This window comes from Cyclopterus lumpus, chromosome 24 (assembly GCF_009769545.1).
Source record: "Cyclopterus lumpus isolate fCycLum1 chromosome 24, fCycLum1.pri, whole genome shotgun sequence".
NCBI classification, from domain to species: Eukaryota; Metazoa; Chordata; class Actinopteri; order Perciformes; family Cyclopteridae; genus Cyclopterus; species Cyclopterus lumpus.
This window is the reverse complement of record NC_046989.1, coordinates 3,196,255-3,214,345: the sequence shown is the minus strand read 5'-3', so window position 1 is coordinate 3,214,345 and position 18,091 is coordinate 3,196,255. Positions and strand designations below refer to the sequence as shown.

The 18,091-nt window shown below is 39.5% G+C and overlaps 1 protein-coding gene across 1 annotated transcript; it reads left to right on the top strand.

Moving 5' to 3' along the window:
- Nucleotides 1-8,318: 8,318 nt before the first annotated feature.
- slc30a2 (solute carrier family 30 member 2) lies at nucleotides 8,319-13,489 on the top strand. The gene is given in 7 exon segments (XM_034528342.1): nucleotides 8,319-8,388; nucleotides 9,259-9,405; nucleotides 9,665-9,854; nucleotides 10,953-11,112; nucleotides 11,549-11,654; nucleotides 12,026-12,160; nucleotides 13,344-13,489. Coding segments are annotated over 7 exon segments (903 nt in total). The 5' UTR covers nucleotides 8,319-8,369.
- Nucleotides 13,490-18,091: the final 4,602 nt, after the last annotated feature.

Here is an 18,091-nt window from a genome sequence, read left to right as displayed (position 1 = left end):
CATGACGTCACGAAGGCGTAAGACGATGTTGGATTTACGGTAATCGGAAATATTGCCACTAGCCACCTAATTCACACTTAATTCAAATATTGTTTTAATTTTTTTAGAAGTGTAGCAGATATGTTGTGTTGGATAAAATACAAATAAATACGATTTCTATTATAAAATATTATGTATATATAGTTATATTTATATATTCGCTACTTTTTGCCACAACCTTGGTACAATTTGAGCGCAGTTTCTTTCAACTAATTTGGGACTAATTAAATAATACAAAATACAGTTTGCATCAGTTTAAACATTTAGGCTGTGTAGCTACAACAACACAGTAAACGCATAAGATTAAAATGTACGTTAGTCCCACCAGACTCTGAACGCACCATCTGTCACAATGAATGATGACTAGAGACATCCAGAGACGCAACTCCATACTATTATTACTTGTAAATAACCCCATTGAAGGTTTATTGTTTATTGTACTGCGTTTTATATCTTGAAAAATGCATAACGTAATAAATTCAGTCAACAACCAACTGTGGACTTGTTTACATCTTAATCTTCGGCCAGTTCAAAGGAGCTGACTGTGACTTTTTATTGAAGATGTGAGAGGTTTTAAATCTTATTATGTATGTGTGACAGTACATGTTTGTATGTGCAGTGTCTTCGTAGTTATCATGGGCGTATGTCATTAAATATGGATCTATTTATTTTGTTGCTTTATACTTTTTGTACAGCTGCATAAATAGGATTATTATGTAATCTGTATATTTTAATTCAACATATATCGACACTTACAGTATGCACACAAACAATATTACTGAAATGACCCCTATAGTTTAGTTCATGATATTATATTTTGAGAGATATTGTTTTTTAGACTGCCATTAATCGAAGAAAAACAAAGTTTAAAAAGTTTTTAGACAGAGAAATTGTAAACTTTTTTAAACATTACATTATTATTGGCATTTGGCTCAGACATTGCCTGTATCATATATTTACAGCATGGCATGAACCTGCTTTGAATATATCACGCATCAAGGTTGAATATTCACGGATTTATCTGCAAAAGTCAAGGAAAAAAAGTGTGTTTATTTTACGCAACATTTTTAACACGTTCTTTAAATTAACGTAAATTCACGTGAGCGGTTTCCTCTGTGATTCTGCGAATGAATTGATTTTCCCTCGCGCCGATGCTCGTCCCCGTTACGGGATGCACCAACCGGAGGTCAGTCAGGCTTGAAGGTATCGGTCCCGCACACTAACCGAGCAGCAGCCTCATCATCATCATCACCATCACCATCATCACTGCTGCTGCTGCTGCTGCTCCGCGTTTCGAGGCGACACAACTCCAACATCATTTGAAATAAATTAAAATAAAAAGCTCCCTCATAACCCTGCGCGTGGTTTCCTCCTCTCCACAAACCCGCAATGAAAGAATTGAACCGGTTTGTTCTGAAGTCTCGGTGCTCACAGAAATGCGCTCTCGGGTGACTTTCCCCGGCGTCGAGTGAAGGAAGACCCGGACCCCGGAACCCCGGAACCCCGGACCCCGGAACCCCGGACCTGTCGATTCTCACCGGCAACTCCTGCAGCATCCTCTTATACATTTTTTTCCCCCATTTAAAAAAAAAAGGAATCCATATTTATTTATTTATTTAAATCTCAGACGGCTGACTGCATTCTGATTAAATGGATCATAACGCTGCAAATTCGGAGAAATCTCAACTGATGCGCGAGAAGAGTGCGAAAATGTATTCTCTCAAACTACAAAGGTATGTTTGTATTATTATTATTATTTATGGTTGCAGCTGCATGGATAATAATGCAGCAATAAATGACATGTTAAATGTGGCATGCGTTTAAAAAATAATTTTTAAAATGTCTAAATAACAACTATTTAATAATGTCACGTTTATCGAAAATGTGTGTGTTTTTGTGCATGAAATGAAAAGTGAATATTTTGTCTATACATCCATGCGTTGTAAACCGTGTCACGCACGTCGTCGCCGTGCGGTGCACGTGGAGCGCGGCTGCCGCACAGTCGCGCGCGTCTGTTTTATGTGAATGAAAAAAATTAATTTCCATGCTCGGCTTGTTTCTGGACAGCCTGCGCGTGACAAATGGCCCCGCAGCCCTTTCACCGAGCGACGCTCAAAACTCATCGTCTGTCGTTAGGGAGGCGAGAGTGCACGCGCACTGCACGCGCACTCTGCAGGAGACGGGGAGAGTTGAACAGTGATATGTGTGTTTATGCACCTGCACGCGGAGCCGCAAATATTACACACACGAGCGGTTTATAGACAGAAATTGACCCTTAAAATAATAATGGCCTTTAATGCCATAAAATAAGATTTAAATCAATCAAAATGATCAAAACAGAAATAAATCGTGTTTTCTTGTTGTAAAAACAATTATAGAATAAGCTTATAGACATCAAATATGCATCTTAAAGGTTTTTAATGACACACATGCAATTATAAGTGTGCATTTAGAAGCTATAAATCATAAAAAAAATACGAATAATTGAATTTAGAATTACATATCATCCGTTTAGGCCTCATGGTGTTCTTCCCCATCTTCAAACACTTAAACTCTTTCACGCTCTCGTGTCAGCTGTTTCTCACTTTTTACAGACCAATCAGCTCGCTGCAAACACGTGACCTGCACGAGGAACACAGATCCCTGATTATCACGTCGCTGTCGCGGATATTTTAGGCCTCTTAATAGAAGAAGAAGAAGAAAAAAACACATTTCTATAATGTTTTTATTAGTGTTCGGAAAGAGGCGCCGTGCACGTGGTGATGGGTGTAATAAGTGTGTGTTTGTGCACGCGCGTGTGAGTGAGGTGGAAAGAGAGAGAGAGAAAGTGCATATGGCATCACATTTGGGATTTCATGCACCATTTGCAGCGTGTTGGGTGTGTGTGTGTGTGTGTGTGTGTGTATGTCTGTGTGTGTGTGTGTGTGTGTGTGTATGTCTGTGTGTGTGTGTCTGTGTGTGTGTCTGTGTGTGTGTCTGTGTCTGTGTGTGTGTGTGTGTGTCTGTGTCTGTGTGTGTGTGTGTGTGTGTGTGTCTGTCTGTGTGTGTGTGTGTGTGTGTGTGTGTGTGTCTGTCTGTGTGTGTGTGTGTGTGTGTGTGTGTGTGTGTGTCATCTTCAGCATTTATTCCAGCTGGCATCGCTCCTTGTTTACATTTAGGCCCAAAATATTGAAGAGATGCAATATAGTTTTTTTTTTAAGAATCTCAATAATCTGATGAGGCCTTTCTTTATAAAGAGTTAACAACACGTATCTGACGAGTTTATCGAGGGTTTAATTATTAATTATTGAAGCTTCATCGATCCGTATAATGAGCCATTAATACGAATAAATCAGGTCATGAGTCCCTTTTTGGGGGTTTTGAGTCAAATATAAAGCTTAAAACCACGAGTCAGTCAATCAAATTGATCAACAGAACATTAATTGGAAACTATTTTTGGTTAAATTGTTAAGTATTAAACAGGTGACTTCATTACACGTGAGGATGTGTTGCTCTGCAAACTGTAATTATCAAAGTGAACACGTGAGTCATAGAGAATCTTCAAAGACCAACATAATAATTGTAGATGTTGTTTTTTGTCAACTCTAAACTCTAAAGGGCTAAAACATGATGAGATGCCTTTGACTCATAAAGCTTTGCAGTGAAATGCTCTGATACTGCAGCTGTAATAAAATCCGGGTGGTTATTGTGGACTGAGCTCTCTTCACATCATCATTTCACAGATCAATGGAATATTCCCTCAGTGTGCACCACCTGAAGGGGTTATTGACGAACAGATGCACGGCAAAGTGTGCGCACCAACAACTCAACGCAGCAGTTGATGCCTTCTTGATCGAACCGGGTGCAGAAACCTTGCATCTAATTTTCTTTTTGTTCAGACATTTGAGATTAAATATGCGTCGCGAGGCGATAACAATAACCGTAAAAAGCTCTTTGTCACCTTTGCGTTGCTCATTCAGCTGGTGTGTCGGTTGTGTTCAAACAAGATGCACCAAAGGTTCATTAATTAATTGTACACATCTTTCAAAGACTCAATTTAGTCTCAGATTTTTTTAATCTCCATCATAATGCATGCTCACATTTGAATATAACGTTGCTTTAAGGCGTTAGAGTACCCAAGTGTGTGTCTGTGAGTGTGTGTGTGTGAGAGAGAGAGAGTGAAAGTGTGTGTGCTCTCATGTCCTAGTGGTATAATTGAACAGAATCTGTTTTCCACTTGGATGATTCTTTTCAGTGTGTGTGTGTGTGTGTGTGTGCGTGTGCGTGAAAAAGGCTAATCATGAAACACTGGCAATCTCCCACGTGAAGTGAGTGACATAAAGTGTGTGTGTGTCTGTGCGGTTATCTCAAGTGAGCCTAGATTAGTTTTTTTCCACCTCATTTAGCCATCGGAGCTCTGGGCCAGAGCATCAATCTGGATGTGTGTGTGTGTGTGTGTGTGTGTGTGTGAAGTAAATGGAGAAGTCAGTGTTTTCTTGCCACGATTAAAATCCAGCTGGATGTACTCGTTTGTTGTCATGGGTGACGTTTAATTCTCAGGTTGAACACAATCACTGTGACCAGAAAGTGACATAAAGCATTCCTCAATAGAGATGTGATGCTGTTTGACTGAGAAGATCAATAAGTAGTAACAGTAGTAACAGTAGTAACAGTATACTACTATTACTATTACTACTATAGTAACAGTAGTAACATTAGTAACAGTATTATTATTAGTAACAGTAGTAACAGTAGTATTATTAGTAACAGTAGTATTATTAGTAACAGTAGTAACAGTCATATTATTAGTAACAGTAGTAACAGTAGTATTATTAGTAACAGTAGTATTATTAGTAACAGTAGTAACAGTAGTATTATTAGTAACAGTAGTAACAGTCATATTATTAGTAACAGTAGTAGTATTATTAGTAACAATATTAGTATTATTAGTAACAATATTAGTATTATTAGTAACAATATTAGTATTAGTAACAGTAGTATTATTAGTAACAGTAGTATTATTAGTAACAGTATTATTAGTAACAGTAGTGTTATTAGTAACAGTATTAATATTAGTAACAGTAGTATTATTAGTAACAGTATTAGTATTAGTAACAGTAGTAGTATTAGTAACAGTAACAGTAGTATTATTAGTAACAGTAGTATTATTAGTAACAGTATTATTAGTAACAGTAGTGTTATTAGTAACAGTATTAATATTAGTAACAGTAGTAGTATTAGTAACAGTATTAGTAACAGTAACAGTAGTAGTATTAGTAACAGTATTAGTAACAGTAACAGTAGTATTATTAGTAACAGTAGTATTATTAGTAACAGTAGTATTATTAGTAACAGTATTATTAGTAACAGTAGTGTTATTAGTAACAGTATTAATATTAGTAACAGTAGTATTATTAGTAACAGTATTAGTATTAGTAACAGTAGTAGTATTAGTAACAGTATTAGTATTAGTAACAGTAGTAGTATTAGTAACAGTATTAGTATTAGTAACAGTATTAGTATTAGTAACAGTAGTATTATTAGTAACAGTATTAGTATTAGTAACAGTATTAGTATTAGTAACAGTAGTATTATTAGTAACAGTATTAGTATTAGTAACAGTATTAGTATTAGTAACAGTAGTATTATTAGTAACAGTAGTAGTATTAGTAACAGTATTAGTATTAGTAACAGTAGTAGTATTAGTAACAGTATTAGTATTAGTAACAGTATTAGTATTAGTAACAGTATTAGTATTAGTAACAGTAGTATTATTAGTAACAGTATTAGTATTAGTAACAGTATTAGTATTAGTAACAGTAGTATTATTAGTAACAGTATTAGTATTAGTAACAGTAGTATTATTAGTAACAGTATTAGTATTAGTAACAGTATGGTTTCGGAGCTACAGAAGTGTTGTTGTTGACGTACTTAAGTTACCGGACAAATAAATCAACATTGACGTCTCGTTTCACAAAGAGAACCAACAACGTTCTCCTGGCTGTTGGACCGATCCAGATCCAGATCCAGATCCAGATCCAGATCCAGATCCAGATCCAGATCCAGATCCAGATCCAGATCCAGATCCCCTTTTCTACTAGAGAACCTTTAACCTAGAAGTCTAAACAACAACAAATCCTACGAGCACACATGTAGTGCCAGTGGTTCTGTGTTGTGAATGAGTGATGGAGTCTGTCTTCCTCCACACCGCCCACCGCTCACTGTCGGCGTCCATCGATTTCACCTTCTTTACTAGATGACCCCCGTCTCGCCATTCTGCCACTTCGGTGAACATTGATTGTAATCCACGTTGTCAGGAGAATACCTGTTCCCACTAAGTGTTGCTCTTACAGACACCACTGTGCTCTGCAGCAACACTTCCTCCAGGAATCAATTCCCCGAGTGTCTTGTACTGTAGTAACTGATGCGTTCACGGGGTGAACCGACACCCTAAACGGACGTATGCTGGAGCGTTATATCCCCTGGTTTTAACGGCCATGTTGGCCAAACTCTTGTTCTACCAGTGTGGCTTTTAAACATAACAAAAGTAAACAAATTCACCTCAAACTAGGCAATGGTGGTCAAAGTTGTTAGATCACTTAAGTAAAATTACTAATACCCCACTGTGAAAATAGCCCCCTGCAAGTAAAAGTCCTCTATTCAAAACCTTAGTAAGTACTATCAGCAAGGAACACTTCATCATTCAGTTTATCATAAACATTCATCATCATCACATAAAGGAACTCTTCATCATTCAGTTTATCATAAACATTCATCATCACATAAAGGAACTCTTCATCATTCAGTTTATCATAAACATTCATCAACACATAAAGGAACACTTCATCATTCAGTTTATCATAAACATTCATCATCATCACATAAAGGAACTCTTCATCATCCAGTTTATCATAAACATTCATCATCATCACATAAAGGAACTCTTCATCATTCAGTTTATCATAAACATTCATCATCATCACATAAAGGAACTCTTCATCATCCAGTTTATCATAAACATTCATCATCATCACATAAAGGAACACTTCATCATTCAGTTTATCATAAACATTCATCATCATCACATAAAGGAACACTTCATCATTCAGTTTATCATAAACATTCATCATCACATAAAGGAACTCTTCATCATTCAGTTTATCATAAACATTCATCATCATCACATAAAGGAACTCTTCATCATCCAGTTTATCATAAACATTCATCATCACATAAAGGAACTCTTCATCATTCAGTTTATCATAAACATTCATCATCACATAAAGGAACACTTCATCATTCAGTTTATCATAAACATTCATCATCATCACATAAAGGAACACTTCATCATCCAGTTTATCATAAACATTCATCATCACATAAAGGAACTCTTCATCATTCAGTTTATCATAAACATTCATCATCATCACATAAAGGAACACTTCATCATTCAGTTTATCATAAACATTCATCATCACATAAAGGAACTCTTCATCATCCAGTTTATCATAAACATTCATCATCACATAAAGGAACTCTTCATCATTCAGTTTATCATAAACATTCATCATCATCACATAAAGGAACACTTCATCATTCAGTTTATCATAAACATTCATCATCATCACATAAAGGAACACTTCATCATTCAGTTTATCATAAACATTCATCATCACATAAAGGAACTCTTCATCATTCAGTTTATCATAAACATTCATCATCATCACATAAAGGAACTCTTCATCATCCAGTTTATCATAAACATTCATCATCACATAAAGGAACTCTTCATCATTCAGTTTATCATAAACATTCATCATCACATAAAGGAACACTTCATCATTCAGTTTATCATAAACATTCATCATCATCACATAAAGGAACACTTCATCATCCAGTTTATCATAAACATTCATCATCATCAACACATCTGGAGATACGACGTTTTCACTGGACAGGAAGAGGGTGAAAAATTGCAATTAAATAAAAATAAATGTAAAAAAAATTCTTGTATGTTTTTTTTTATCAAAATCCAATCCTCTTTTCTTCTAGTAAGACAACATCTGAAATGTGCATACACAACAATATGGGATCTTATTCTTCTGAGCAAGGACCTTGAAGTGAATGGATGAAAAAAAACCCGTCTTTGTCCCTGCAGCTCCTTCCCAGATTCCAAAGAGCAGTACCCCGACTTCCCCTTGAACAACGGCGGCGTGGCCGGCGCCATCGAGCTGAAGCGGCCCGCCGGCGCCCACTGCCACGGCGCCAAAGGCCCGGCGGGCGAGGAGGGCGGAGACCGGCTGCTGGCCAGGAGGAAGCTCTACATCGCGTCGGCCGTCTGCCTCGTCTTCATGGTCGGCGAGGTCATAGGTACAAAGTTCAGAAGCTCAAACCTCCGGGGTGACAGACCGATGATACGTAATAAACTACCTCAGTTATGTATTCATAACAAAAGAAACGCAGACGTTCATATCCACCTTAACGCTGCAGTGCGGAAGTCACAAAGAACCCAAACTTTTTTTTTATTGCTTAGAATGGGCTGTAAAATGCTGGCTCACGTTCTTTGGTTGGTCGCCCAGATGTTTATTACGATATAAAAGAATATCGTATTTTTTACCTGAGGCATCAAAGAAGGATCTTAACGCATAACACGGTTTGTCGCCGCATTAAATTACACGTTTTATAAACCTTTAAATGTCTCGGGGAGACATGAAGGCGGATTAACAGTTGGTGAAACACTCCTCATCAGCAAGTCTGTACAGGGAATGTGTTTGGAGCAGCAACCTGATACTGGTTTTATATGTTTTACATGAGGCGAAGACTTCTATACAACCAGAGGAGTCGCCCCCTGGTGGTCGGGAGAGAGAATGCAGCTTTAACACATGAAGCATAGACTTCTATACAACCAGAGGAGTCGCCCCCTGGTGGTCGGGAGAGAGAATGCAGCTTTAACACGTGAAGGATAGACTTCTATACAACCAGAGGAGTCGCCCCCTGGTGGTCAGGAGAGAGAATGCAGCTTTAACACATGAAGCATAGACTTCTATACAACCAGAGGAGTCGCCTCCTGGTGGTCGGGAGAGAGAATGCAGCTTTAACACATGAAGCATAGACTTCTATACAACCAGAGGAGTCGCCCCCTGGTGGTTAGGAGATAGAAGATCTCTCTTCAGACCCTGGAGGTCTCCGCCTGTTTTTTCAAAGCTAATGGTAACGCTGGTATTTCCTGGTTTCCTGCAGGTGGCTACCTGGCCCACAGCCTGGCCATCATGACTGATGCGGCCCACCTCCTGACAGATTTTGGCAGCATGATGGTGAGCCTGTTCTCCCTGTGGATCTCCTCCAGACCGCCCACCAAAACCATGAACTTCGGTTGGCACCGATCAGGTCAGAACGAGAGATCGGACGCCACTGTTTGGATAAATGGATGGATGGATGGATTGTGGAAAGATCAAAAGGAAGATGAATAGACGTCTTGTGTGTCTGCCACGAGTCACTTTGTGGAAGCTCTGCCTCTGAGAGTCTTTATTATTTAACTTCATGTCCTCCCGCGGTGCTCAGATAGAGGCGTGTAGAGCGCGCGATGAACTGTTTGACGATATAAAAGTAATTAAGATCCCCGCCATCTCCTCTCCCCTCTCCACAGAGATCCTCGGGGCATTCATCTCCGTCATCTCCATCTGGATCGTGACGGGGGCTCTGGTCTATTTAGCCATCGAGAGGATCGTACGCGACGACTACGAGATTAATGGCCACGTAATGTTAGTCACCTCCTGCTGTGCCGTCATCGTCAATATAGTGTGAGTGGTTCTCAGCATGATGGCCGTCATGTCGCTGTATTGAAGGCAGAGATTAGCAAATTATGTATTTTTTTCCGACTGATGGAAGTATTGCTTTTGAGGTCTGACGAACTGGGAAGTGAGAGCCCCAAAAACAAACCTGCAATTACAGCATAGCGCCACATGTGTCGCCAAAGAGCAGGAAACTGAGACTTTGACTTTTAAGAAATATTTTTTTTGGAAATCTTCAGTCTTAAATAAAGAACATATTCCGTTGTCAGGAATAGGAAATAATGTAACCCCTATTACAAATACATCAATTTGTAAACGATTTTTCAAAATGCCTTGACTGTTTGTATAGAAGTCTTTGCTTCACGTGTTAAAACTGCATTCTCTCTCCTGACCACCAGGGGGCGACTCCTCTGGTTGTATAGAAGTCTATGCTTCATGTGTTAAAGCTGCATTCTCTCTACTGACCACCAGGGGGCGACTCCTCTGGTTGTATAGAAGTATATGCTTCATGTGTTAAAGCTGAATTCTCTCTCCTGACCACCAGGGGGCGACTCCTCTGGTTGTATAGAAGTCTATGCTTCATGCGTTAAAGCTGCATTCTCTCTACTGACCACCAGGGGGCGACTCCTCTGGTTGTATAGAAGTCTATGCTTCACGTGTTAAAGTGGCATTCTCTCTACTGACCACCAGGGGGCGACTCCTCTGGTTGTATAGAAGTCCATGCTTCATGTGTTAAAGCTGCATTCTCTCTCCTGACCACCAGGGGGCGACTCCTCTGGTTGTATAGAAGTCTATGCTTCACGTGTTAAAGCTGCATTCTAGCTGCATTCTCTCTACTGACCACCAGGGGGCGACTCCTCTGGTTGTATAGAAGTCTATGCTTCATGTGTTAAAGCTGCATTCTCTCTACTGACCACCAGGGGGCGACTCCTCTGGTTGTATAGAAGTCTAAGCTTCACGTGTTAAAGCTGCATTCTCTCTACTGACCACCAGGGGGCGACTCCTCTGGTTGTATAGAAGGTTAAACTACTTCCTGTTTTATTTTTCTCTTTCTTTCTGCAGCATGGCCTACATCCTCCATCATTCCACCACCTTCCACGCCCACGGCAGCGGGTACCACCAGATCGACGAGGGCGGCCACAGCCCCGCCCCCGCCGCCGCCCACGGCCACTCCCACGGCCACTCCCACGCGCTCCTCGGCGGCCACAGCAACACGAGCGTCCGCGCCGCCTTCATCCACGTGGTCGGAGACCTGCTGCAGAGCGTCGGCGTCATGGTGGCGGCCATCATCATCTTCTTTCGGGTCAGATATAGATCACGTTCATGTTAGGGTGAGACCGAAATGTCAGTTTAAAAAAAAGAAATCTCAATAATCCTGGTTTTGACGAGTTTACGGTCTAAATATTGTCGCAGGAGCTTTTCTTTTAAATGAATGGGAACAAATTTAACTTATTTTGTATTTTACCTGAATATTCTCAGTAAAATACTCATTCTTTACTAAAAAAACAGGCACTACAATGGGTTAAAAATATTTAAAAATGGGTTATTTTTAAAAAGCATCATGGTTATCGTGTGTTTATTGTGAAAGGGGTTACATACGCATGCATTCATGCGAGATGTTCCCTTTTCTTTACGCCCCGGGCCCTTTAATGGCTGCTGACTGTGGAAAGAAAACACCATCTGATGCCCATTTATGTGCATCTTTAAAAAAAAAAAAAAAAATCTTTTCTCTCCTTTAGCCAGAGTACAAAATTGCGGATCCCATCTGCACGTTCCTGTTCTCCGTCTTCGTCCTCTGCACCACCGTCACCATCCTCAGCGACGTCTTCAGGATACTCATGGAAGGTACCTCACCTGGGGCGCAGGGTTATTAGGGTGGGAGAACCTTTTTCTTTCCTAAAATAATGTGAATTATTATGACTCGAAATGAACTAATCCTTTTTACGACGGCTTGTGAAATGAAGGGTTATTCCTTTTTTTTTACTTGGAACAAGCTGTCGAGTTTCCAACCTGATGGGACGAGGTCGACGTCACATGACGCTGAGAACATTTAAAACAGTCTGTGAATGCAGTGTTTAGGTCACTGTTACAGGTCACCTAAAAACATGTTCAACACACTTTGCCAGGGAATTCAACCTCTGGTGCACATTAAAAACATTATTATCCTCCTTATTCTGGTATTTAGTGTTTAATAATTTGCTCCTGTTCTTTTTCAGGCGCTCCTAAAGGAATAGAGTTTAACTCGGTGAAGGAGGTGCTGCTCTCTGTGAAGGCCGTGAAGTCGATGCACTCTCTGCACCTCTGGGCTCTGACTCTGGGCCAGGCACTGGTGTCTGTCCACGTTGCCATAGGTAACGTAACATAGTGATCTACACCCGACACACACGGGGGGGGGTTGTTACGCCTCCTTTAGTAGTTGCTTTGTGTCTCTTTGTAGTTGGTTTGTGGTCTTTTTTTGTGTCTCTTTGTAGTTAATGATTGGTCATTACTTGTCTCATAGTTGTCTCTTTTTGGTCATTTTGTGTCTCTTTTTGGTCATTTTGTGTCTCTTTGTAGTTGGTTTTTGGTTATTTTGTGTCTCTTTTTGGTCATTTTGTGTCTCTTTGTAGTTGCTTTTTGGTTATTTTGTGTCTCTTTTTGGTCATTTTGTGTCTCTTTGTAGTTGCTTTGTAGTAATTTTGTGTCTCTTTTTGGTCATTTTGTCTCTCTTTGTAGTTGCTTTTTGGTTATTTTGTGTCTCTTTTTGGTCATTTTGTGTCTCTGTAGTTGCTTTGTGTCTCTTTTTAGTCATTTTGTGTCTCTTTGTAGTTGCTTTTTGGTTATTTTGTGTCTCTTTTTGGTCATTTTGTGTCTCTTTGTAGTTGCTTTGTAGTAATTTTGTGTCTCTTTTTGGTCATTTTGTGTCTCTTTGTAGTTGCTTTTTGGTTATTTTGTGTCTCTTTTTGGTCATTTTGTGTCTCTTTGTAGTTGCTTTGTGTCTCTTTTTAGTCATTTTGTGTCTCTTTGTAGTTGCTTTTTGGTTATTTTGTGTCTCTTTTTGGTTATTTTGTGTCTCTTTGTAGTTGGTTTTTGGTTATTTTGTGTCTCTTTTTGGTCATTTTGTGTCTCTTTGTAGTTGCTTTGTAGTAATTTTGTTTCTCTTTTTGGTTATTTTGTGTCTCTTTTTGGTCATTTTGTGTCTCTTTGTAGTTGCTTTGTAGTAATTTTGTTTCTCTTTTTGGTTATTTTGGGTCTCTTTTTGGTCATTTTGTGTCTCTTTGTAGTTGCTTTGTGGTCATTTTGTGTCTCTTTTTGGTTATTTTGTGTCTCTTTTTGGTCCTTTTGTGTCTCTTTGTAGTTGCTTTGTGTCTCTTTTTAGTCATTTTGTGTCTCTTTGTAGTTGCTTTGTGGTCATTTTGTGTCTCTTTGTAGTTGCTTTGTGGTCATTTTGTTTCTCTTTGTAGAAATATAGAAATGTAAAGCACAACGATATCTCGTAAAAAAAAAAAAAAAACGTCTCACGGTGTCGTCTTCTGCTTTCTCACTTCCTGCCAGAGGAGGGCGCCGATGCTCAGTCGGTGCTGCAGGAGGCCACCGATCTGCTCCACACCAAGTTTGGTTTCCACAGCATCACCATCCAGGTGGAGCTGCACTCTGAAGACATGAGCCACTGCTCCCAGTGCCAGGACCCCAGTGACTGATGCCCGACGGCAACACCAACCAGCTCGGCCATCTTTTTACCATCGTCTCTCTGGGTTGAGCTTCCTGTTACTCGTAGAAACTATTTATGGGTCCTTTTTCTTTGCGTTTGTGTTTTAGTCCCGAGACAGTGAAATCATCCATGTGTTGGTAGTCGGGTGCCGAGGGCGGAGCTCCACGCTAACATGGAACTTAAGCCTCAGTCCCTCTTCGATAAAGAGAAAAACAGGCTGTACACTTTAAACTTTACGTTTACAGTAGTTGCAAATAAGTGACAGACCTTTTTTTTTTTTTTTTTTTACAAACTCAATAAGAAACTTGAGTTTTACTTGCGTTTGAGTGTTTTCTCCACGACGCCATAAAGTTTGCGTTAATATGAACACGACCCGATCGGAGCAGCAGGGGTCCGTCTTGGGCACCCTTTCAAAATAAAACTAAAAATAAGGACAAGGGTGGTGCAAAGACGCTTGTTTTTTACATTACGTTTGACATCTGGCTCGGTATTTCTCAACTTTTTCTATCATTGAGTCGACTGAAGAGCCCTGGCTAAGTGGTATTTTAAGGATATTTCATAATATATTCATTCCATAACAATTGGAGTGTGGAGCAGATTTCTTCTTGAGAATTTTGCATCATAACTCTTTTATGACATTGTTCTATTATCTCTTTGGTTTTTTTAGTAGTAGTTTTCTTCACAGAAATTAATAAAACGAGGAAATAATTTTTATCGGACCCCTTAAAAATCAAGAAGGCCTCACTTTAGGGACCACTTACTAACCCGTGATCTTCTAGATTACCAGATTTTGACAAATTAAATATATACAATATATTGAAAACACTGCATGATTTGTATTTTTATTTCATATAAATGATGGGAAACTGCCAGATGTCGGACCACACAAGTACTTTAAAGATTTGGGGCTGCTACTTATCTTCCACAATAACTTCCCTGATTATACTACTTATACACGATAGTAAAATATTAGCATGTGCTAAACCGTTAGCATGGAGCTACCAGGGACACGTCTACCCTCCGGACACCGACTCTACAGCTCACCGCCATCTTTGTTCCACTAACGGTCAGACATGAATCTGCAACGCTAGCCGTTCATGAAATAACTTTATTTAAAACGATGCTAAAAACACGTCATCCCTGCAGCTCTCTATGAATGTGTCATTCTTTACATTAAACTGCACCCCATCGTACCACGCTGACTAGAAGCAGTACATGTCTTACATCTCATATTTCAGCTTACTGTCTACTGTACTTCATTTCAGAGGGTCACGATTTTTAAAAAATTAATTCAGATAAAGAAAAGTCTAAATTTAAGGATTGGTTGTGATGTTTCTTAAGATTACAACAACAGCCTTTACACCCATTAAGGTGGTAGTTCCTTTTACCGTTTTTGTAGCTCTGCAGGCATTTTTTCCGGGTACGTCCCGTTCTGTTTTCAGTGATCTCGGTGAGAAGGGTTCTGCCCAATCGGGGGATCTGTATTGATGAGTGTCGGACTGCGACAGCATTCAGCCACTTCCACTCCGGGCCGACATTCAGGTCTGAGGGCAGAAATGATTCAAGTCCTTCAGTCGGACGATTAGTTTCAGCTCCAAGCCTGTTTGATATCCCATCCCTCTCTCATTCCTGCTTCAGTGTTACCCATCTGAAGTCCATCCATCCATCCACCAGTCCATCCATCTAATCATCCATCCATCCATCCATCCACCAGTCTATCCATCTAATCATCCATCCATCGTATATCTGGCCGTTTCACCAGCTTTCATCTATTTGGCTCTCCATCCATTGTCCATCCATCCACCCGTCCACCCAATCATCCATCCATCCACCCAATCATCCATCCGTCCACCCAATCATCCGTCCGTCCACCCAATCATCCGTCCATCCACCCAATCATCCGTCCATCCACCCAATCATCCATCCATCCACCCAATCATCCATCCGTCCACCCAATCATCCGTCCGTCCACCCAATCATCCGTCCATCCACCCAATCATCCATCCATCCACCCAATCATCCGTCCATCCACCCAATCATCCATCCATCCAGCCAATCATCCGTCCGTCCACCCAATCATCCATCCATCCAATCATCCATCCATCCAATCATCCGTCCGTCCACCCAATCATCCATCCACCCGTCCATCCATCCACCCAATCATCCATCCATCCACCCGTCCATCCATCCACCCAATCATCCATCCATCCACCCAATCATCCATCCGTCCACCCAATCATCCATCCATCCATGTTTTGCAAGTCTAGGGGCCTTTGAGGCTGGATTTTCAAAATAAAATCCCGCCCAAAACAGGGTAACCTAAAACCAGGAAATGAGTCGGCATATTTTGCACGTCAGGTTTTTTTTTGATAAGACGCCCATAAATAAGGTCGGTGGTGCAACACAAGCCGAACAGATTTCCCCGGTTTTGTTCTCCGATATTAAATCCGCCGGTGAAACTCTGACGCAACAATGTTGCTAACAAAGTGTCTAAATGTCATCTTCACTACTTTAGTCCTCCTTCAGCTCGGTGGCGAAGTTCATTTAACGTTTTAGCTTTTTGACTTTTCTTTGCCACACAGATAATCTTTCTGCAAAAAAAAAAATCACCAAAAAAAAACCAGAGCGATGCCGACTTCTGCTGACGCGTTTCCGTGGTAACCAAGACACTTGAATGACACCTCGACTCCGCTACTGTTCCCTCGAGCCCCGACACTACTCTCATTGCTTTACACATATGACGCCCACATTTTCTTTTTTAGCATATTGCATTCTCTAATTAGGAAAAAGGAGTTCATCCTCTGGGGAGCTGGATTGCGCAAAGTAAATAGAAAGCTTTTAGTTTGAAACTTTTCCCCGGGACCACGGCTTTATTAGCGAGCACTTTGGACGTGGGCAAACGTAATAATTTGGATAATTATTTTCCCATCGAGCCTGTAAAGCTCACCATCAACGTATCCATGTCTCAAAGGACGATCCCAACACTCGCATGGTTGTTAGCCGTTATTCAATTCCTCTTTCAACTGCCAATCAGAATATGTGGAAAAACATTTTCTCCTTTAAAAATTCTATATTTTCATTTTTTTTTTTTTTAAGGAGATCCTGTATATTTAAATACTTTTTTTTTTTTTTTTTTGAAAATAATGCAAAAAAGAAAATATACAGTGTAGACGAACCCAACAGTGGAGTTCAAACAAAGTGAATGTAACACAGACCAAATGCATTTTAATGTAGTTTTGATACACACAAACTATTATTAATTTAAAGTGTAATGTTTGAGAATGCCCCGTAACGTGCCCGTTGCCGTCCACGTGACAATTATACTCCGTGTGTTGTAAATATGTCAAATATTGTGTATTTTCTGTGTATGACTTTTTTTTTGTGTGCAAATACATTGATCCCTCTTGTGCAATCGGTCCTGTATTGATCTGTGTGCTCTGGTGACGTTGCATAATTCCACGTGTCACATCTGTGATGTTTGATATTTTCATTTTGATGTGCGGCAAGAGGTTTTGTTTCTTTTTTGTAACGTGAAATAAAATAAAATAAAAAGATTGCAGATTGACGGAAAAGAGGTCCGGATTACTTTGCAGACGTCCGTCAACGAGGTCGCTTGAAGATAATAATCTTCAAGATGAAGATAATGAAGATAATAATAATCTTATAACAGGTTTATGGAGGCAAAACAATCCGATCGTTCATGTTTTACATGATCTTCAGCAGCAGATATGGTAAAATTAGAGATATTTCAACCCCCATCTGTCGATGATGGAAAAGCTCCGGACCGCCTGCTCTTTCCAAAAAGACTTTTAAATATCTACTCAAAACATTTCTTTTACAAAAACAACTTTTATTGTATTTAAACATTTCCAAAAATAGAAACAGAACCAAAAGAGAAAACTTGCTCTACATTCTGGTGCTTTTATCATAATTATTTATTTTTTTACAAGTTAAGAACTATTTTCATAACGTTATCGGGACTATTTAAAAACGTCTTTGAGATTTGTAAATAAAACTTGAAAAGGCACAAAAACAAAAACAAAAAAAACCCCTCTAATTAAACTTAGAGTAACAAATGTGTGAGACAACTTCTAAAAAGAGACAAACCGCCAAACAATAACGTTTTTACATTCTTCAGGTTTTAAAGACACTGATATTATCTTAGTAACAGCTGCTGCTCATTAAATAAGGAATCAAAACCTTCGAAACCACCGACTGGAGAAAAAGAGCCAACGGAGAACAATACACACAGTTATCGTTCATAAACATCACATCCAGCAGAGATGCACTAATAAAAGTTCAAGTATTTCCCCCTCAGTTAAAAGCCTGAGACAACAATACAGCAGCAGAGACGATAAACAAAAACAATAAGGATGGTTTAGACCCCTCATACGGAGAACTGGTTTCCTTTATAGTTCAAAACACCGACAGGAAAGTGGGTGAAGATGTTGGGGGCGAGATCAGAAAAGTAAAAATAATAAAATAAATAGATGGCGTGTGGAATGTTTTACGGGTAAAAAAAGAAAAAGAAAAGAATTGCTAAAATCTTCCATTTTTGTGAACAGAAACACTTTTGTTTGGATTTCTGCTG